The 22,792-nt window shown below is 39.1% G+C and overlaps 1 protein-coding gene across 6 annotated transcripts in view; it reads left to right on the top strand.

Annotated features, from left to right (window-relative positions):
- Nucleotides 1-22,792, top strand: part of LOC100745693 (discoidin domain-containing receptor 2) — a 224,952-nt gene that overhangs the window by 97,324 nt on the left and 104,836 nt on the right. For all 6 annotated transcript variants that reach the window (XM_003487647.4, XM_024366066.2, XM_033319603.1 and 3 more), the window contains 2 exons: nucleotides 14,309-14,553; nucleotides 21,603-21,705. In XM_003487647.4, coding sequence (XP_003487695.1) covers nucleotides 14,373-14,553; nucleotides 21,603-21,705 — 284 coding nt within the window. In that variant the 5' untranslated portion in view covers nucleotides 14,309-14,372. The remainder of the gene's footprint in view (nucleotides 1-14,308; nucleotides 14,554-21,602; nucleotides 21,706-22,792) is intronic.

The raw sequence follows: 22,792 nt of genomic DNA, 5'->3' as shown, positions 1-22,792 counted from the left end.
GTCTGTCCATTGTTCCTTCGAAGCACTTGCTTTTCTTTTTTCAGAAGCTAGACTCGAGTCTAGCAATGGAAACGTTTGCGTTTCGAAACCAATGAAATTCTCCGCCGTTGAGTCCTCCACAACGAGTTTTCGAGTTCCGCGCGCGATTCATCTGCACCAACGTCACTGTTTCTCACCGACAATAGCGATACATTGAATAATATCGGGTCCGCTGGAGGACATTGAAACATTTTCTGCCTTACCTTTTAAACAGCTCGTGAAACCGCACTTATTGTTTATTGCAAAATATCGCACAACGAGTTCTGTCGTGTATTGTCGCGCACGCGCGATATACGCATTTTGTATGCGCAAGTATAGAGGCTGGAGTGTGTGCGTAGACGCATCTTGTATTACATGCTGGCGTATTTGCGTGTTGCTTTACATACTGGTGAGTTTGCGCACGTGCGCACACAATGCAGGTCAGCAGATTTTGATGGCTGGATCGGAATACAGAGAGGGCTTCGATTTGTTGTGGGAAGGACGCACAAAGGTTTAAATGGAGTGGAAGTTAATTACAGCAAGTGCGTTATATATGGAAGATATTCGAACGTAATTATTATGATTCGTGATTTTTCAATCAATCGGTGAATTGTTTTAAAAGAATTATTTATTTTCTGGTCGAAGATCTAACGTGTAAAACAGCGAAACACTGTTAACCGGTTGACCAAACAAATAGTACAACGTAAGTGAATTTCGTCATGATCCTAGATAAAATTCAAACCTCGTTTCTACCATGTTAAATCGGACTATTGAATTTTGTACTACATCGAATAACAGCAACCGTGCTTAGCAAATTGCAAGCCGACGTTACCCATTCAGAAACAGTATCAACTTCCATATCAGATAACGTCTTGTATTTACTCATCCCTCTCGTTTTACAACGAACTATCAAAATTCAAATTATCAGCAACGTTTAACACAATAGAAGCTACGTAGAAAAGCACGGTGCATTGTACGATGCCTTTGAATTTTATTTTTTGTTGGACTATACACCGACACATTGTTAAAGAATGATGTCAAAGTGCCTGTGAGACACATAGATGTTTTTTCATACAACGAAGTTGATGTGATAGTAGAAGGAAAGGTCAGTCAATGCGTGTCGATCGAACAATGTGCATCGTGTTTAGCCATACCATTTGATGCGGTTATTTTTCTTGCAATTAATATAAAGTCACTTTAATGTTAAATATTTGATAATTTGTAGTTTAGCATTATTACACATTGTGTATTTTCTGTTTACTAGCTCGCTTTCATCATTGCGAAAGAGAATTGTTCATTGATAAACAGTCAAATTCAACATTTTATACGTTATTAAATTACACTGTCGGAACTTGGAGAAAGTTTCATCGGCTGTTGGCTTTCAAAGTATGTGTCAAGTCTCCAACGCTAATAAGGGTTCCTTGAGCGTGCGGCGACCTAGATAAGGTCATAAATCACCTCCCAAAATATCAAGTCTACTTTACCCCCTACTCGAATACCAGCCATTGTCCACTGATCCTAAAGCTCACATAACGCCAAAATCGATCGCAAAGTCACATCCTAATGTCACCCTGACCATTAACTAATGTTAAACGTTAAATCTTCGAAATTACTGTAAAAGTCGTAGAAATGCAATGGCAGGAATGAGTTGAAATCTAACAAGCGTGTAAACCAGAGGTTATAAATCTAACTAAGGGTACGCCAACCGTACTGCGATTCGTGATTTAATAATCCAACCATCATCCGATAATCGGAATTACTCCCTTCTCATCCAAAACACAAATTCGATCGTGTAACATTAATTTGTGACAGAGATAGGATGTAGAAATTGCATTGCCTGTACCTATATCACTACGTTGCGTGAATATCAAGCTAAATGGCACCCAATAATATGCAATACTATTGAGAATATGTAAGTCAGAATTTATTTAAATTTCTCCATACTCAAAGATGATTTTAAATAGTTACATTCAAAAGTTAAAAATTCGCGAAAGATATAGCGCGTGCGTCTTGTATTTTTAGTTTTAAGGTAATTATTTGTTTGTTAGAACTGTGGTTCAGTTACTTCATCTAAAATACAATCGTTTGCTTTTAAACAAATAGTCGATGATCTAATCTGTTGAAGTTGCGTAAGAGAGCATCGTGTCGAAAACTCAAATGTCAGTTTCAGCTGACAGATAAAATAAAACGTTTTTATTTTGAGAAAATACACCCACAGTTTTCCTCCATATCTGTATGGTACGCAAGTACAATTGTAAATACGTGCAACTCGTGTAAAATATAAATACATATATACGTGCAAATCTTATATTATCAATACTACCAGTATTATTTCAATCTATTTTTAATTAACAAGTTATCAACGAAATACCTTTACTGATTTTAAATTAACATATGCAATGCGTCGCACAAAATCAAAGGGGTTCCTGATGGCGAAAATCGATTTTTCTGTAACATATGTTCATTCGTCCACGCGTTATCCGTAAGAAAAGAAGAAATCCCAATGCCGCGTATGTTCTTTCGTTTCTCGTATTGGATGTGTTAATCAAGAGGACATTGAAATAAAATGAAACGAATGAGATGAAAATAAAATAAATGAAATGAATTATATCTTATACTTACTCTAATACTCTTAACACTTAAATTGTAAACGTGGGTATCCCGTGTTCTATCTTGATCAGGTTGAGTTCATCGCAAGGTGGTAGATAAAAAATCTTTCTCTTCCCCTGAGTAAAAAAAGTTATTTGGCAAAAGTTTTACGATAACCTTAATTTAGAACGTTTGTTAGTTAGTTTGTAAGTACCAACTACTGAAAAATGCATCGGACATGAAAGACCCACGTTTACACTTTATGAACACCGTAAAAACGTTTACGGTCCAAGGGTTAATTAATATTAATATTTATTCGTCTATTAAAACAAGTGCTTGGTCCGGCTCGTTTATCATAAACCGTTTGTTTTCATTAACTTAAAGCAAAAAATCACGTCAAAGTATCGCAGTTACATAAAAGAAAGTCTCTTGAAAATTCGAATACAGGTCAAAAGCGAGCATCGCCCTGCAGTCAGTCATTGACACGATTCGAACACGTGTTGGTCGCATTGGTCGAATGTCGTATTTGATCGTATGCTTACACAGGTCCATACGGACGTCGTAGTAGCACGATGAGAGTCGCGTTGGGCTTAACATTGCCACGACATACCTGTATATCATACAGGACATCGGGCGTCGATCGCGGAAACCTGGCCGGCGTCGATTATTGCGTTAGTCGAACGGAAATTAATCGGTCGGTCGCGACCGCTTTTCGCCTCCGGTGTATCGAGTTCGCGTGATTCGTTCTTTCGGCGGGACGCGTCCGTTTTATGCGATACGCCATCACCCCGCGCAGCTATGATAAATACCGTCGCCTGATTTTCATACAACCGACATTCCACCCTCCTCTCCAAAATGCTGTGGAAAATTTACGAGAAATCGTGGATTCGACGGATTCCAGGATTTATGGAGATTATATTTAGTTATTGAATTCGTTTCGGTGCGCTCGGCTCGTTGTAAACGCGTCAGCTCTTTATTCGATCGACTCAGTGTGAGGATACGTTTCGATCGTATTTCTCTTTGATTCGCTGTTTGAAGTGGTGGAGCGTTTCGTTTTGATAAGCATTTTAAAATATGAATAGCGTTTTTCTCTTTACGTTTACGTGCCATTTTCGCGGACTGAATATATCAAGGAATTTAAGATTTTCTGGTATCATCAAAAAATTAGAAACACGTGCGGAAATTTCAATTTTTCAATTACAATGGTAAGTGGTAGATTGTTCTCGCCTGTTCCAATTATTACTGAACGTAAATCTGGAAGATTATGTATACGTTATAATTATTTAATCTATATAGATAATGTATTATGCCAGAGTATGTTTCATGGAAAAATATTCCGGTATTCGTTTGTACATTCGGGTGTACAGGTGCATTCAAATTCTTAACATGCATGTGAATAACACTTTGATTCCTAATAACCTCTGTCACTATAAAAAAACGCTAATTTTGCTAAAAAGATAAAAAAGTATTGAAATTTTCGTGTAGTCCCAATTCGGCGATCGTTTGCTCTGCATGGATTCGATCGGGGATTTTAAAAACGAACTCCACGTTATTTCTCGTTATTTAATACGTAGGCGGAAATTTCATGAGAGTTCGAAATATTTCTCGTCGAGCGATCGCTTTTATTTTGACCAGTACATTTATTAAGACCGAAAATCTGCCGTTTAGCCGTCCGATAGTTTTACCCGATTGCCGAGTAAGCACGTTCTGTGAATTCCGCTAATTGCTGCGCTGATTGGCGGAAATCCAACGTGTCCAGCCGTACAGAGTGAATGCTGGTCATTAACGCGTTTAAAAGTCCTCGAAATGTTCGAGTTCTACTGATACTCGTCTTCCGGCGCGAATCGAGATTCCGAAATGTCTGGCACGATCGTCGCATCACGTGCAGAATTCGAATTCGAATTCGAATTCGACTTCGAGAAATTCTTTCCACGACGTCCTATTTTTCGAAATATAATTAAAATTTCACTTTGTCGGTGGCAGTTCCGCTACGTCGAAGCTCCGCTCGTTAATTCGATCCCTTTTCCTTTAGAATGTTACCCGGCGTTTCCGCCTTCAAAACGTCGTTTCCCCGTGAATATTAACGCCGACCTCTATTTCTCTCGCCCCACTTCGTTCTTTACCCTTCTACTCGGGTCATTTCAATGCGAGACACCCATCCACGACGGTGTCGTTTGTATAGCAATTTAATTAAGTAAAGCTTTAACACAGATATCTGCTTTCCCGACTAATGAAAAATATAAATTAAGTCGCTTTAATAACAGCGCTGCACTCGGAGAAGGAATAACGAGCCGGTAAAGTATCGTCATCATTCGTGCATCGTCCCCCGTCTTCCTATCACTTGATGCGAAAACGAGGGAAAAGAGCTCGTTTTGTCGTTTGCAATCACTTACACTTAAGATTCGATCTTTGATCCTTTTAATTAAAACACGAACGACAATGGAGGAAATTAAAACTTGTCGAAAGATCGAGAAGGAATCGCAGATTTCTTGGAAAGATATCGACAAACAGGTTTTATCAGAATTTCAGTGGAGCAGGTTGGGCATTAGTCAGACCTCGTCGAGATTCTACGATTCGACGTTTGTGTTCGTCGGCGTTCTATGCTAAGGGAATCGCTCGATTTTAGAAAAATTCTACTCGCTATCGAAGGCTCTTCAACGTCGACTCCTTGTCCATTATACGTACAGTTGAAATGGTGTAGAATTTTTGCGCCGTTCCGTGAAATCGATTTCGATTTTTCGAGGGCCATGACGAGCCACGCGGTACTCTGTATTGAAATCGAAAGGACCGTCGGAAACTTTACAATTTTTCCTGAGCAGACGATAAACGTTGCACTTTGGTCAACGTTCCGTATATTTTCCGTTGAATGCATGTTGCTTTATCGGTTCTTCGATTCGGTAAGCTGAAATAAATCGAAAATGGAAGAACGCCGCAGCGACAGCGTTCCTGTCGAATATGCAACGATCAAAATACATGAGAGAGAGCGAGAGCGAGAGAGAGAGAGAAAGAGAGAGAATCAACATTAAAGATTGATCGCATTTTAATATTAACAACTTGTGCTTTTTATATTGAATAACTTTCTTTCAAAAAAAAGACCAAATTTAACGATATTTTACATTGTAGATAATTTATAATTTAGAAACCATGGAGCTTTCTATCGAATGAAAGTCTCGTATAAAATATTTACTTCTATATTATATGTACTTATGTACAGAATTGACGCGTAACACCGATTAATTCTCTATGTTCGAGCTTTTTATAGAAACTTTGAACTGCAAATTTTTATAGAAACACGATGTAGAATAATTCTGAACAACATCGTTAAGCTTCCGATAGGCTGCAAATACGTTTCCATTTCAATCGTTTTGTAACAATCTGAATAAACATCAATCAGATAAACAACCAAGTACGTAAACTACGTTTTTGTAAGAGAAAAAGAAATAAGAATCGTCAGATCATTTTCTTCTCTGTCAGAAACATCTATTGCTATTTACCCATCGAGTAAAAGATTTTCTTACTTCTTGGCCACGGTGAAGCGCGTAATCGCCTTAAACGAATCTTAGACCGACGAAACGCGAACGTTCTTGTCTCATGAAAATTTCACGTGAGCAGTGCACGGACGTCAAGTTCTAGATCCGACAGAGATCTTTACCGGGCGACAAAGTGTCACGGTGTTCTCCCGATCGAATAACCGTGTTTTCTCGAATCCTCCGGCCGTTCGAAGGAAAGAGACGCGATTATTCGAAGGTAGCGAGGTGAGCACGGCAGAAGAAGGTTAGAGGAGAAACGATCGAGTCGCAATTCAAACGGAATCCTGAAGCTCGAATACGGCGTAATCGAGACGAGGCACGCGTTATCGACTGATCTCTCGAAGGCAAGCTGGATCCGTTCACGAAAAAAGAAACGGTTGGACCTAAGGTGTATCTAACAATGCTCGGGAACTACCTACATAGATGTTATCCTGTTCGAAGAATCGGTAAATCCTTGCTTAACGACGATCGACTTAGAAGACTTTATAGTTTCCTGCACTTTTCTCCCTGTAACACGTTTTCTTCCAGCCCCCAGGGAGGCTTACTCACCGTTCTTCTCTTTCCACCTTTTCCTCCCCCTCAAGTAATCCGTGATACATTAGCCGACGTAAAAAAAAATAACGAGTTTTACGTTTTTACAATCTCTTCTCCAGTGTTGTCAGAACTTTAATAGGTATATCAACTTTGAATTTTATTAAATGTATTAGGCTTACGACCGTACAGGGTTAGAAAGTTATCCTTAGAGAACGAAAATTATTTCACTGTTTCTGATAAACAACTATTCACAGCGAATAAATAAGCGTTATAAATAAGAGACGTATTCTAATTGAAATACTGTTACCTTCGATAACATAGGAAGTATATACAGTCCTTTCGTGAAATTTAAAAATTCTGAACTGTATTGAAATATTTTTGTAGAGGCAAAATGTGCAACGCAAAACCATCTCATCGAATTGATCAATTTCCTCCAAAATTTCTCTGTCCCATCATCGTGACGTTTGACGAAAAAAGAAACGAAAATGAAGTACTAAATACCTTACGTAACGATCTTGTTTCCAATTGCACCTACTTTGCCGCATTCGCCGATTGTCTCGGCCAGACTGCGTTATTTTGTTGGAGCATTCTCTCGACAGGTCGCGACGGCTAGCTGAAAATCTTTCTTGAACGAAGGTGTCGGCGGGGCTTGGTTGTCCCAGGAGGTCGAACGGTAGCTGGCAACCTGTCAGAATTCATTAACTCTGTCGCTTGTATCGTGTTTTTCCCTTTCCACGAGGAAACATGGTTCCCGGGACGGGACCGTTGCACGATTCGCAAAACTCGGTCGGAAGTTGGTAAACCGGCGTCGCGGTGGTTCGCGAAAAACCGTCTGCGATAATTCTGTCTAGTTGGTTGACGACGCGTAAAGGATCCCGCGGGATCGTCGGATAGAAGATCGGTTAAAGAAACTGGCAAGTTGGAAAGGAAGACAAAAAAAGGCCAGAGAGAAAGGCTGACTGGTTAGACGAATGGAAAGGAATGAGCAGTTGGGGGAAAGAGGAGTGGGATCGCGAAGAAGGAAACGGAATAAAATTTGCATCCGAAAATCCTTTCGTTCGGCTCGACCCCCTCGCGTATCCTTAGTCTGTTTCTCTTCTGTCTTGTCTGGCTTCATCCCGCGGTAGGGCTGGGAACGTCGGCTCGTCTGCATACGACGTAATGACGGTGCTCGACATGCCGTGAACGGAAGAAGGAAAGTCCATTGGACGGAAGCCGGGCTCGCTTCCGCATCGTAGAGCCTGTTTCGTGTCCCGTAGGCTTGTTTGCCTTGCACGGGCTATCGAACCGACACAAAAGCTACAACAGGCATCACTCTAGTTTGGGTCCACTCTGTGGAACCTATTCACCGATATCGTTTCTGTCCCCTTTCTTTTCTTTATCGTGTTTGCGCACCTTGTTTTCGATCCGAGTTTATAACAGCTAGATCGAATGAATCGATGGACAGATTGAAATTTGATCGACGATTTCGCAACTGAGAGTCCGCTTTACGAGTTTTTCGTAATTTATCTTATATTTAAATCAGTGGCATTCACTGCTGTAATACTGTGTCGAGTGCGACACATCGAAATATTATATGTGGCACGAAGAAGGTATATTTCATGATTTATACGGATGATTCTATATTTTTGGTATTAGAGTGTATAGATAAGTGAATAAAATACGACCCACGAAGGCTTTATTAATTAATTTTCAAGTTTAAGATCATCTTCATGGTATAAATTCTTAAATGAAATTCTATCAAACCAGAGTCACGATCTATACTTTTATCAAGCCTGGTACACGATTTACCTTTGCACTTAATTATTTTTATTGAAGAATCGAAGTTCAAGTTATAATTGAAACTAAGTTTTCTTACTGGTATAACGTATCTTTGTCGAGATGGAAAGAAAATTCGTACCACGAATGCGATTCGATGTTATTCGAAACGTTAAGGATATTAGAAGTAGGATATCTAAGCGTGGAATATGGTGGAAGTTCGCGCGACTGAATTTCTTTCTTTGAAAATGCCCTTCTTCCGTTTAAATGGGCAATTTAAGTGCCTAACGATCCGCTGAAACATTGAAAACGGCTTTTTGCGAATGCGTCGGAGATCCGTCGGGTTAGACGACGAGTCTTGTGTGCGGAATTAAATTAAAATTAAACAGGTTCCTTACTTGTAGGTAAAACCTAGCGTTCCAGAGGTCGGGGAAGGAAGTTTTTTGATATTCACAAATGGTTGCTCGCAAAGAGTACTTGTTAGGTGAATTGCTCGAGAAATTGTTCACAATCCGACGATTCTCATAGAGCTACGCCATGTTGTACCAGGAAGTAGATTCGGTTATGTTATTCTAAAGGCAATTCAGACTTCCCGGAGTATAATTCAATAGAAATTTGAGTGTACCGGAGTGACCGGAAACGACGTTTATTTTTAACGTTTATTAGATAGGGCGTCTAATGAATTCGATTCTTCGCCAGATAACGATGTTGACCCAGTTTTATTTTACATCAGCGTTTCGCCTTCCCTTAGCTTTTTCCCATAGTTGGTATTTCTCCATTTATCGCACGATACAATGGTACAAAGCGTAGGTGAGTAATAGGGTATTCAATGCGACGTTGTTTATTTAAAATTTATTGCGATAGCGCATTAACGGAAAACTTATACCAACTTGTAATTTAATACACTGCGTTTTTGGTCTGTGATAAATTACCTGCCTTTGAATCATTTAATCGTTCTTAGAATCAATTTACATGATTTACTCAAAATAGAAACTCGTAACGCACACCAGACAGAGAGAGAGAGAGAAAGAGAGAGAGAAAGAGAGAACTTTCTGGTTAAAGGATTTTAGAATTTAAATGAGTTACTGTTAAAGGAAAAGGAAAATGAAAAGCTGAGAGCTCAAGACAGGACATTGTTACAGGTTGCAACGTCGGATCCCAACGTCTTTAAAATTCAAATACACAATCGTGGAAAATAAAGAATGAGAAAAGCGAATTTATCCTGGTTTTCAAATCATCGTTGGATCGCCTTCCAGAATCCAACTAAAACGTTATGAGAAGTGAAATATACACAAACGTCTATAAGCCAAAGTCAAGAGAATTCATTATAGATCGCGAACTCAGACTTCAAACGTCGAAAAATTCAAGTAAAATAAGGAGAGCAAACCTTGTTAACTCAGCTCGGAAATTCCTTAGCTATCGAATTAAAAAATTGACGACCTTGGCATCTAAATTCCACCGTTGTGTATAAAAGGATTTGCAAAATGCAATCGAGAGATCATTTCAGCTCGCAAAGCGGAAATTTTTCAAAAAAACGAGCAGTTTTTCGCGGTGTCGTTTAACAACAACGGTGTCACAGTTCAACGAACTATCGCAATGTTGTGTCACTCTAACAACGCACGGTTTACGGTTGCGTGTAATTCGATCTTTTCCACGCTCGTTATTGGCTAACGATCGATAGTTGCGAACAATTAGAGTGAGAGTAAAGGGAAGCGAAGAATATCAACTGAATGATCTCTCGATAATATTTTTTGCCTTTTATTTTTTTTTTTTTTTTTCGTGCTTTAATCGAACGAGTTTCGTCGCTCTATATTTTCCGTTGGTTTTGCCTGATCTCAACCTACCGACAACAAATCACTTTCGTCGGAAATGGGGAGAACGTACAACCTAATTCTAAACGCGTGGCCACGTGATCGGCTATTCAAAGCGTCCGATCTCGAAGTTCCATTATAGGTTTCGGGTACATGCATACCACCATATCTTACAACCTCAATACAGGACGTAACACTTGTTTCTGACGGCTTTACGAGCCTCTTCGTATTCTATAGCTATATATCAGATAGTATACGGGGTTGGCCTCGCATCCTTGAAATGTTACACGGAAAACAAAGACGTGTTCTTCCCCGCTCGTGTGATATTGAACTTTGCCATCATATATTTATATCAGATAAATTGCGCCGACTTTTCCCATTTCGCCTGTATCGTATAAACGGTAAAAGCAGAAATTTGGTCTTATTTCTTTTCCGAGTTGCTTCGGATGATTGAAATAAAATTATTATTCTACTAATTTATGTGTTCCACGTGGAATTTCTTTTCGATACGTAAATTAAATCAAATAGCTATCTTTCGGTAATTATGTCTAGAACTAGCAGAGTAAACCAAATCGATAATTATGATTTTTTCTAGTTTTATAAATCTACAACGTGCTGCATACCTTGTAATTTTAATAATCTATTGAATTATTTTTCTTACCTTTACTCATTCTATATTCATTTTTTTAGAACAAGTTTCATACTTCTGTTTCCAAGAGTTCTAATATTAATCAGCGATATATTTCCCTCACTTTCCCCAATTATTTGTTATTTCTCTATTTTGTATTCATTTTTCATTGTCACGTTTCATTGTTTATCGTTTTGAATTGAATCCTCAAAAAATGCACCACTTATGAAATAATCTGACATATTTACAACACTACTGATTAAACCAATGCGGTAATTTAACTCCTAGAAATGTAACTACAATAACTAAAATTTAATTACTAGTTCTGATATTATTATTTCCTAGTTTCATTGAAGGCTTTGCTCACGTGTCTGTCATTGACGCACAGTTTCTACTTACATCGTGAATATCCAAAAGTTAAGGCGCATTCAATTAGCGCGAGGCAAATCCGTGTTGCGTAAATACAGGCTTAATACATCACATGCCGTTTTAATACCACTATAATGTTGCCAGATTAAAGTTGTACCGCTACTAATTATTTCTAGCCCTTCCAGACTATAGCCGGATTGTTTAGAGCGCGGCCTTCCTTTCGCTCGTACAACCGTTCTACCCACTCGGACTACATACGTACATAGTTGTACACGGTCCGGGAACTTCCTACATAGGACGACGCGGTCGGAATAACTAGGAGTTTCAAACGAATCCTAGGGACGCTTGGTGCACAAATCTATAGCATAGGGGAAAAGGTCGTAGACGAAGTTAAACGACAGAAGTGTACGTCTAACGGATGCTGACGGCAATTGAATTCGGTAAATGACACAGTCTTTCGTTTTGATCTTTCGATTAATATTTTATAATGGAACATTGTACTACAGGAATGATTCGATCGCAATTACGTTGTCATTCATTAAATATAAAATCAAACGTATAAACCTACATTTATCGATAATAAAATAAGGGTGACATTTCTGTCTTTTTTCATCTTTCGCACAACTCACACAGAATTCTCTAATTTTTTAAACATACCTGAATCATAAAGCAGTCCTTTGAAAAATCTCGCGCATACATTCTTGAAAGAACGTAACACATACGGACTTTCCCATCGAACAAATAATCTTTCTTTTTGAATAGACAAACTTTCCTGAAACTTTAACGAAATTCGTATATTAACTCGTATTATATAATTTCTACGTGCTTTTTTCGACGGATTCAAAAGTAGATCAAAGCGATAGCCGCGTTAATCAAGAGCATTCAGCCTCGAAGGCTAAAGGTGAAAAAATAGTGTTGTAACCGAATGCTTGAGATCATAGATCTCTTGCATGGGAATGCCCACGTCGAATGAATCACATAGGGAAATACAGAGAGAGAGAGAGAGAGAGAGAGAGAGAGAGAGAGAGAGAGAGAGAGGGAGAAAATGTGCGAATGTGAGAATAAATAGTCGTAGGAAATACGTATACCAGTGTTTTTCCGAGCATACAATGTATCTAAATCACATTATATTATTATTCAAATATAATATTTCTCGCCTTTCATATTCTACGTGTCAGGTCTATCTATAATGTAATCCAACATTTCTAAAGTATGAAAGAATGTTAGTATGTACACGGATTAAATTCGTTTGTATATTTGATAAATCAAATAAACTGGGATGTATACATCCTTTCATATCTGATAAATCAAATGAATGTAAATGTGTACATTCGTGACGCGAAATTTTTGTTTGGACGCCGTACAAGCAAACCGACGTTAGGATGTCCGCGAGATATGTCAGACGTTAATGTAGCAACGCGAAGCGCATTTGCAACGCCGGTTGTCGTCCATCATCGTCTACACGCGTGAGTTGTGTAAGCTGCGCGTTCGTGTAAAGCAATTGCCATTACACGGTCTCTTAACGTTTTCTCCAGGAACGATCGTGTTCATTAATAACGAAGGCGCAATTAAAATTTTATAGCCGACGAAGTTACATTAATGAATTATTCATGCGGGACACGCGTGATTCTGTGTCTACGTATACTTTGTAAGATTTCTTGTACACGATTTTAAAGCTGGCTCTGACCTACATCGGGGTGAAAAGTTCAATATCCTTGAAATAAAAGCAATCTCGAAGCGTGAATAATATTCCACGTTTTTTTAGCGAATACGACTGTGGAATCATTTTTCTCAAAGTTACGATAAAAATATATTATGTGAAATTGACTTTAAATCCAAATAACGTGAAATAAATTCTCAAAAAGAAAAACATTTCTATGTAAATATCAATTTTATTTGTTCATTTATTATTAGATAAATCGATCATTGATTGGTTGGAATGTACGGTAAAGCTAACTACGATTTCCTCTTTCAATTAACAATAATTACAAAGCGTATGATTTGGCCAAGCGCAAACGAATGCTATTAATGCTATTTAACAACATGACATTTAATTGAATCCAATGATGTAGAAGTCGGTCGAGCTTTATATGGCACACAACGACCCGTCCGATCCTCATTCGTGCAGATAGGGGACCTATAGAACCTTATCCGACACGATGGCAACTCGTAGGGCCTGATTTAATGCGAATAGAGCATGATTGGATTCCATTCCATACAGACTCGATTGGATCTTATTCAACCCCGATAAGATTCGATTGAATCACATCCGATACAATAAGGTTCGATTGAAATATGTTTGATACCTTCATCGATAAATCATTTGGCAGATATTTCAAAAGATTAGAAAAATATTCCTGTTATAATCCAAAAGCGTTAAGCGAGACTCAAATCTATTGTTTTCGCGTCTGACCTAATGCGGTACTATTCTACTGTGGCTGCCCGTTTCGATAATATGCCGGTAGATCTGTGTCAAGAAATTATCGTAGAATTTAGAACTGTGAATCGATACATAATCTTTTTAAGATTTAGACACGTTTAAGTTTCATTTAGTTAAACAGAGTCGAATCAAATTTAGTTGCGGTGAGATTATGGTTGCATTTGCTACTTCACATAGGCAATGTGAATTGAAGCGGGAGCTTCGCAGTTCTACCGATTTCAAAGAGAAACGATCAAGTTCTGGAAGACCGAATGTCAGGTCGAATTGTACCTGTTTCAAAGAGTTTCGATTGTCCTCTGTAACATCGGAGGATACCTAGTCGAATTCCACTGTCGTTCCATTGTGCTCGAATCACCTTATGATAAATTCAACCACCGGTTTCATCGGTAAAATATAAATATGAAACATTGTCTTTGAAAGAATATCTTAATCCGTTTATTAACTAATCGTTTATCTCCTTATACGGTTTTAACGTCAGCTACTATAATAATTTGAATTCGAAGACTTTTACAGAGATATAAATCGTATTAATGTCAATACGTCGACTTATATTACCAACAGGTTTGAAACGTTTGTCAGTGACGTTTCTGTGGCGTCTGCAGAGGATTAACAGGGATTATACTATGCGCAGGTTATCGGCGAGAACACTCACCACCTTTCGGCCATCACGATGCCAGGAACGTGCTCGATGACCGATGCGGTCAGAATCGTCGACAGTTAGTGATGAGGAGGAGCAGGTTGTCGGCTCGCCGATGGCTCAGGTCACCAGCAATATGCCAGTTCTCGAACCCAAGCGGGATCTGGGTCCTTTACGAGGACTTCTGATCGGCGTTTTCCTCCTGCTGTCCCTTCCACGGTGTCGCTGCTTCGACTTGGGTAGGTCAAAAGTTCAACATGTTCTTATAATATAAATTATGTTTCGTTTTTAGTAAGGCAGTTCATTCAGGATGTTATTTCTGTCAAATACTGCTTTACTATAGTAATTTTGATCTGTCAAGTATATATTGCATTGAAAATGATCAATATTTTATTTTTGACATGAATAATAGCTTCCTATTTGATCGTAAAAATTAGTATCACTTTCTTTTTTCTAGAAATGAATTTTCATCGTTTAATATAATTCTATTTAGTAGCATGTATCAGTAAAGAATTGAAATCTGCAACTGTGGTTCCGAAAGATAATTTAATGAAATAATGTAACTTATAAAGTGTTCCATTCTCGGGAGAAATGGATTACATATGGGTTACATATTTCATAAAACAGAAATCAATATAGAAAGTGATAATTTAAAAACACTTTTAAATTCTTCTATGAATAAATTCTATCTCTTCTGCAATGACCGTAAGAATAGAAAATGTCCATGTCAATTCGAATATCAATTCCTAAGTAGCTCCTCGTAATACGAGAGACGTCTCATTCATTCTTTTCGGTAATATGATTACATAAATATCCTCATCCAATAAACGTCATCAGACACATACAATCATGCCCGGTTCATAAGAGCGTAAAAAATACTTGATATCACGGGGGGTTAGAAGCTTCTATAATTCACTGGTTGAGCCGTAGTTCAGTAGCAGGTGTGGCCACGATGACCGTCGTTAAAGCGATTTCGACTGGCTGGAAAGGAGAAGATTCTCACACGAATGGGACACGGTCAACAGCCCACGTCCGTGGCTGTAGTCTGTCGTGGAAAACGTATACCCGGTGTCGTCTAACTCATGGTTCGCGCGGGTCATTTCGCCAGATAAAGGAGGAGAAGGTGAAACGAAGGAAAAATATTGTTCCATTTGTGCGGCGACTATTCCACGAAAATGAATTTACCTTAGTTTTGTCTTTCCCGTTGTCTTCCAGCGTAATATCGCCGGATGCTAAAGCGGAGAAAAATTATTCTGGAATTTTTTTCCCCCTTTGTTCTCGCGCGTATACACACACGGGAAAACACACTATGCGGCGAGGTTAAAGTGGGGATGAGGGGTAAGCTACGCGACATGCAGCGCCTCCAGGGATTCTGCACGGATTTCTTTTCCCTTGATACGATACGACAGAGATAGAACGAGTACAAGCATAAGAGAGAGAGAGAGAGAGAGAGAGAGATACAGTTTCTCCGAAAGTCGGGCTGTAAAATTTAAATTTTTCTACTATGCGCATTGGCAGCAACGAGATGGAAGCAAGCCGGAAGCGAGTGCCACTTTGGCCAAGGTAATATACAATTACTACGGCGTGTTGCACGCGCCAACGAGATATGTACGTAGTCGAATGCGATTCTTGGATGCGACACGGACCGCACGAAAATTTTATTGATTTAGCATATTTTCCCAGCATTCAGCCTGGAAATTGGAGGAAAATTACACGTGTACATACGCGGCTGTAACCGCGCGTTATGGAGTCCGCGAGATGAATTTGTAAAGAGGAACGAGGAACGTTTTCCATACCATGCGATGTTAGCGCACCGTTTATTCGTCAACTGCGATCTTCGTGTTTCTTATTTTCGCGTATGGCTCGTTTTTTCAAACGTCGTGTCGCGTCACTTTTTATCATCCCTCGAAAATGTCACTCAAAACGCTCTGTTTTCCATGAAAATTTGCTGTTCTGGCGTCTCATTTGCGATGAACTTTTTTGATTTTTTAATTTACATTTACGATACATTACCATCAAATTGCAACGTGCTTGTGTCGAGAAAATTAGAAATGACGGTAAAATACGTGAGAACGTAAATGGAGATATCTGAATAAATCTTCAGGTAAACAATTCTACCCTCAAATTACGTATACATACATGCGATGTCTAGAACTGTTCAGAATGAACCCCGTCGTTATTCAGAAAGATTAATATTCATTATTTTTCTCCGAGGCCAGGAAGTCGGCCGCTATGGAACTACGCACTCAGTTTCTATTGTACGACCGCAAATGAAATGTCAACGGCACGATGAATTAACAATACTATCTAATAACTGCTCAGACGCAGGCGAGCAGGCATACGGCATACGGCATTGTGCCGATTCATTCGCTCGTGCTATACGCATCCAATGTCTCTTATTGCGTATCACTTACCCGTGATGTTTTTGTACATATTAATTATCATCAACGAAGAAAGTACAGTGGCTACAAACAATATTTGCGCACACCGGTATTTTCCAATGAAATGTTTCTTCATCAGGTTCTACATTTTATTTTTGTACCTAGTAGAAAATTCTCCTAGCGATACGTAAATACTACGATAAATACAACGGTGTACAGATACTTTCCGTAGTAATTATATATCATTCATAATACCTGTGAATTGTCTCCTCCTTTATGCCTTTTCTTCTCTATTGTTCTATCAACTTACGTATCGAAGAAAAATCGATCCGACCTCCCTTTCTTTCCTCACTCTTGAGATTTTTGTATTTCAATTAGCCAGGTTATTTGCATCGAAGGCAGAGAAAACTAGTTGGTTCCCTTTTCAGATGGATTTAATTAACGCCAAATATAATCAAGGCAACGCGCAGAGCCGGCTGCCGATCGATGGGTTTCGGTATTCATGAGTCAATAGGCCATATTATAAAACGGCTCGGGAAGAAAAATGGCGTCAAGGGACGATCTTTCAAATTGCAAATTGATTAGCGCTTTTCTGGTACGCGAAAACGGTAACCGGTTGTATTTCATCGCTCCATGCGTCGCGTCGAATTTATTTTATTGAATCGGGCACTCGTTTTTCCGCCAACTAGTTTAATTAATACGCTTGAACAACGATGAACAATGAACCCGTTTAAGGATTGGCAGTTTAATTCAAACGAAACTTGAATTATGAACGAACGTTTCGGTGCTTGGCCTTCCGTGTACGTTCGAAATAGAAACAATCCTTTCCCGTTGAATTTTCTGCCAAAGAAGATTATCAACCGACAAGCAGGATATTATTCTCCTCGTATTATTGTCTAGAAGCAGACACGTTTTCTTGAGATACATGCGCATGATACAGTTGCGATTCTGTTACGAGCTTCGTAGTTCAGGAGTCCTCTTTGTTCGACTAACCATCAAACGAAAATAATCTGAATTGTACTGCGATAATAAATTGTATTGTCCGCTAAGAATATAACGAATCTACTCATAAATAGGAAGTATAAAGAACGATCGGGTTTGAAATGAATCTTGAATGACGCTATTCAATATTAGAAAATTAATCACTAGTAATAGTTTTATTATAATTTTATCGCATCAACCGATCCCTTTGTCTCTGTTCTTTTTACAATTAATTAATATTATTTGCGTAATTACTTACCTAACCTCGGATACTAGGTTTCAGAAGGAATCCGTCAGCCGTGTAACCAAGTCTAATTGGTGGTTATGTAGCAAAGCACGGAGCTATTTTCCTTCCTCAGCCTTACGGAAACGAACAGAAACACGTGTCAGTTGCAAATGACAGTTGCTTAGAATATCAGACACCTATAGATCAACTAATATTCCTATTAATTAAGATCTTTCTCCAAACAACCTGTACAAACCATTAGGTACGCGAAATTGTGATCGTAAGAACAATGAACATACGTGTTTCAAACTACGCCAAGAATATATATACACAAATACCCGTATCTTCCTCTGTACGTTTATGCCACTGACAGATCGTTGCAAACCTTCTCCAGTTCGAATGCTCTCACAACGAGTCTGTCAGATCCGCAAGTTCCGTGCAATTTTTGGCCAAGAGAGCACCTGCGCGAGGTTCGTGGAACCGCGAACTACACAGTCGGTCTGTTTGCCGCGAGTTCGATAATTACAGCACGGCTCATCTAGTGGCGCAGTTTGCCCCAGTAATGGATGCTGCATAAAGAGGCGCAGTCGGTATTCTGGAAAGCGCGATCGAAGTTACACTGACGCCAGGATGGCGACAGTTCTAAGGATTGAATTGCAAAGAGAACTAGGCCGTGCCTATCTGACAAAGTACAGTTTGCACGGCGTAGACGGGCATGCATATTGGCAAGCCGGGGAACAATGGGCGAGCGTGTCGCACGGCAAATGTTTTATTCCAGTGAGCAATTATGTCAGTGTACTTAGAGTTTCCAACGCGTGTGCTCGTCGATGTGCCTCGTCGGGCAACTTCCCCTCTGTGAAGTATACGTTACTCCCATGAAGTTAATTTACCGCGTAGTTTTCATTATCTTTTCTTCCAAACGTTTTAATTTTCGTTCAATACCGGCGTGGCTACCTTTTCCTGTGAGAAACGACTCGTTGCTATTATTTCGGTAGAGCGAAAGTTTCGTTAAAAGTTTTGGATTTAAACGTAATTTCGGGATCGTCGATTTGTCAATGGATTTGTCTATGTAGCTGATAGTGAATAGTTTCAAGGGGAGAACTGGATCCGACGAGAGGTGAATTCAAATTAACGTAAAAGCAATTATTAGTTCGGCGTGGGATTTTAAGTTAACAGGGTACGCTAGCGAGAACTGTTGGTTTATTGTGCCTGGTCGATGTTGAGCGTTTATCGAAAGGAGTTCGTTCTGATTGTGTTTTGGAAATGATTGTTGAACGTGAGGAACTGCAAACAATCTCCCTGGAAATTGTCCTAAACAGAGCTCGGTGAATCAGTCACGTACTCCTGTTAACTGCTTCGCCATATCGACTTGCGTTCCTGCTTAGGCACTATTTAATCGTTCACCGAGATCTATTCATAGAACGTTCTCGATTTTACTATTCCGTTTGTTTGATCATTCTGCGGAACATAATACACAGTTAACTTTGTAAGAAATGATATCGAAATCATCGATATTAAGCAAAATTTTACCCGCGTGCGGTAATATTTGAATATCGAAGGTAGATTCGCAGAATGCATAAGTCATAATATAAAAATTTGGAATTTTTTTTATCTAATTATCGTATAGTTAACAGAATTGAATTTTTCTATTCTAAACTAATAACCAGGGGAATATCCAAATTGGAACTGGTGTTTATAACTCCGTTTTTCGCAAAGCCAACGTTCGACTTTCTCGAAAAAGAAACCTTATTTTCGTAAATTTATCTAGCATTGGAAGATGACAAATAATTTCGAATTCCAAGGAGAATTGAAAAGCATGATTTTCGCGATTCGCGTTATTCTATGCATTGTAATTTACAGAATCGACCAGCATAGCTCTTATTTTCAAGATGGAACTCTGAAAATCGATTTTCATAATTCTAATCATAACACGAATTAATCGTTTCAATCGTAAAATCAAAGTTTTCTGACGTACAGAGATAAAGCGTATTAGCGCAACAAGCGAGAACTCGCTCGATGTACTACGTTTTAAGGAAAACAAGTTCGCTCAGCAACGTCTTACACGAAACTGTGATTCGTGCGCAAAGTCGGAAAACCAGTCTATTCTGTTTGTATGTATAAGACAATATATATACATACAAAACAGAACGGTGATGCAGGCGAGTTTGTAGAATTTGGAGAAGTAAGAAGCCAAGACGAAGTTTCGTCGTAGTAACACCGAGTCACCAACATGAACAGAAACTAACTGTATTACTGGTACGCATGACAATCGCAGTTGGTAGAATATCAACTCAAGTTGCGCGATTGCGACTTTACAGCGACCCACATTTTGCAACTTCATCGTTCGTTAAATCATTTTCCTGAGCAACAACTTTCTTCTAAACATAGTCGGCTATGTTTGTTTTATCGTCGTTGCAATATCCTCTATTCGAAAAATCATAAGCTTCGCGGCTATTTCCAGTTCAATATCTGTACGAAAATTCGAAACTTCGAAACATTCAAATACCAATTAAAACGAAACAAACATATCACACTATTCGATACAATAGAACATTGTATTTTTAAATAAATTAAATCAAATTTTTAAATTTTTAAATTTTTAAATTTTTAAATTTTTAAATTTTTAAATTTTTAAATTTTTAAATTTTTAAATAAAATGAATAAAAGCAAATTTTCGTTCGTTATAACGCTGCTTGGCAAAAATCATTGCTAGCGTGTTGGATCTCTCAGGATGCTAGCCAATCCCACGTCCGCTGCATTCTGCAGTTTTGAAACTTTCCAACGTAACAGCAGTGTCGTGGCTTAAGTGAACCGGCACGATATAGGCTGTCTCGTGCTACGTCACTATGTATTGAACAATTTATTACAGTTGGTTATCTTCGCATAGTTGTACGATCTCTCGTACATGCTATCATTTGTCCGCCAAACGTTTACCCGATAAAGTCACGTAATTTTTACTCGAACAGAGAGCAAAGAAAAGATTGAATCTTTTTAAAGAAAGGATAGCTTCAATCGATAAATATGAAATTAGAATGGCGCAAGATATTTGTGTCAGGTTATGGTTCTGTTTTATCGCCGCTAGTATTTTCGTTCCTTTCGTTTATCGTGGTCAACTGGCAAACTTTTACGGGGAAGGGAACGAGGAAGGAAGTTCGATCGCAGTTTGTCCGTGAACGCCGATTGGGTTCCTTGTGTGCACACAACGAAGTCACACGCCGGTTGCGATTTCTGTTCCCGTGGATTTCGTTGCAGAATTTTCACACGGACCCGTAACCATGCCACTGCAAACTGTACGTACATGTATTTTGCGGTAACGTGGCATTTTCCAAATGAATTCGAAATTCCCGGTGTAAATTCGAGCGTATAAAACAAATTATACGGGCGATCTATTAAAATCAATGCGATGATTGAAAACAGTTTGTTTGTCATCAGTCAAGTTTTAATTAGCTAGCTAAATAACAAAATACGTTAAATGCGCGCTCGACCCGTGGAAAAGCGTATTTTCTCGTGATTGTTCGTCCAAGTCTAGTTTATGCAGAGTTTCAACCTGAAAATTGCCACCCGTTTCTCATTCATTAACGTTTAATTTTGCGCACGACCAATCCAACCCCACTCTGCTTAATATAAAGCGGCCCATAGTTGACAAAGCGCGCGCGAATAGATATTGAGTTCTGACTAACGCCGTTTCGAATCCTTTCAGGACAATGTACCGCGGCACTGGGCATGGAGAATGGCGAAATCCCCGATGAAGATATATCGGCCAGTTCTATGTACGATCCCAGTCTTGGCCCGAAACATGCCAGGTAAGTGAACAATGATATCGCGAAATGCTCGACTGCAGTTAAGTCGGCCATTTTGATTTAGCGCTATAGTTTCTAGCTTTGTTGAATGCATGCGAGTGCTGCTTGATTGCAATTAATCGATACGAAGGATCTGTTGCTTGAAATTCAAATTCCTTACTAAAACAAGGTATTAAACCAGACGAATACATTGGTTTTCTTTATCGAACGGTTTAACCAAAAGTTACTCTCCCATTTGTCTTAACGATTTGCAAGGAAAAAAAAAAGGAAAATAATACAAGATTAAGAAGTAGAAGATACGAACATAAAAAAGTTGTACGATTGTATCACAGAATCGGCTTTTAATTCACGACCGTTAAAGAGACACGGAGTATCGGTTTGCCAGAAGTTAAAGAAGTAAGTACTTACGTTGAACATCGGCCAACTGGTTGGTTTAATCAACTTTGCCCAACTCTCATCCCTCTTTTTTCTCGGTTGTAGGATTAGGTAACGGTTCTTTTCTTCTCGTGATACACTAACCTAACTACGTTATCTCGACGATAGAACATTTTTTCCTTTTCGCAATATGTAACGATACGTTTGCTCAACACGCTGCAATACATACATAACGTGTGTTGGATAGCGGTGAGCGTTTAACTCGGTCGAGTATGTAAACGCAGCGGGTCGTTTCCGACGCGGTGGATATAAATCTCGAGCGTTGGAATGATTAAGCTCGATAATTCGACGTCTGCGGCTCGGAGGTTAAGCCCTCTAATTGCGTCCAGATTCTTTCTGTTTCGCATTCTGGATCGCGTGACGCGCACGAACGTTTCAACAACGCGGCTGCCGGCTGGTATTTAGCGAGTCCACTAGGCGGCTCGGTTTTATTTCTTATTACAACGGCGAGATTAAAATCTCTAGGCTGCCCGGGGCAGCTAGAAGCATCCCGTGCCTTAGCTCGGCTGGCATTAAAATGTTAAATAGCGCATGGCCTGCAATGCACGCTTATAAAATCCTGTTATCGAGAGCCAGAACGAGTATCAGATAACGAGATGCAAGAACGTAGCTAATAAACTGTAAATATCGAATTAATCGCTAATCGATAGGAAGG

The sequence above is a fragment of the Bombus impatiens genome, unplaced genomic scaffold (genome assembly GCF_000188095.3).
Source record: "Bombus impatiens unplaced genomic scaffold, BIMP_2.2 scf_0197, whole genome shotgun sequence".
Lineage (NCBI taxonomy): Eukaryota > Metazoa > Arthropoda > Insecta > Hymenoptera > Apidae > Bombus > Bombus impatiens.
Note: the sequence above shows the minus strand (reverse complement) of the source record. Positions and strands in the feature narration are given on the sequence as shown.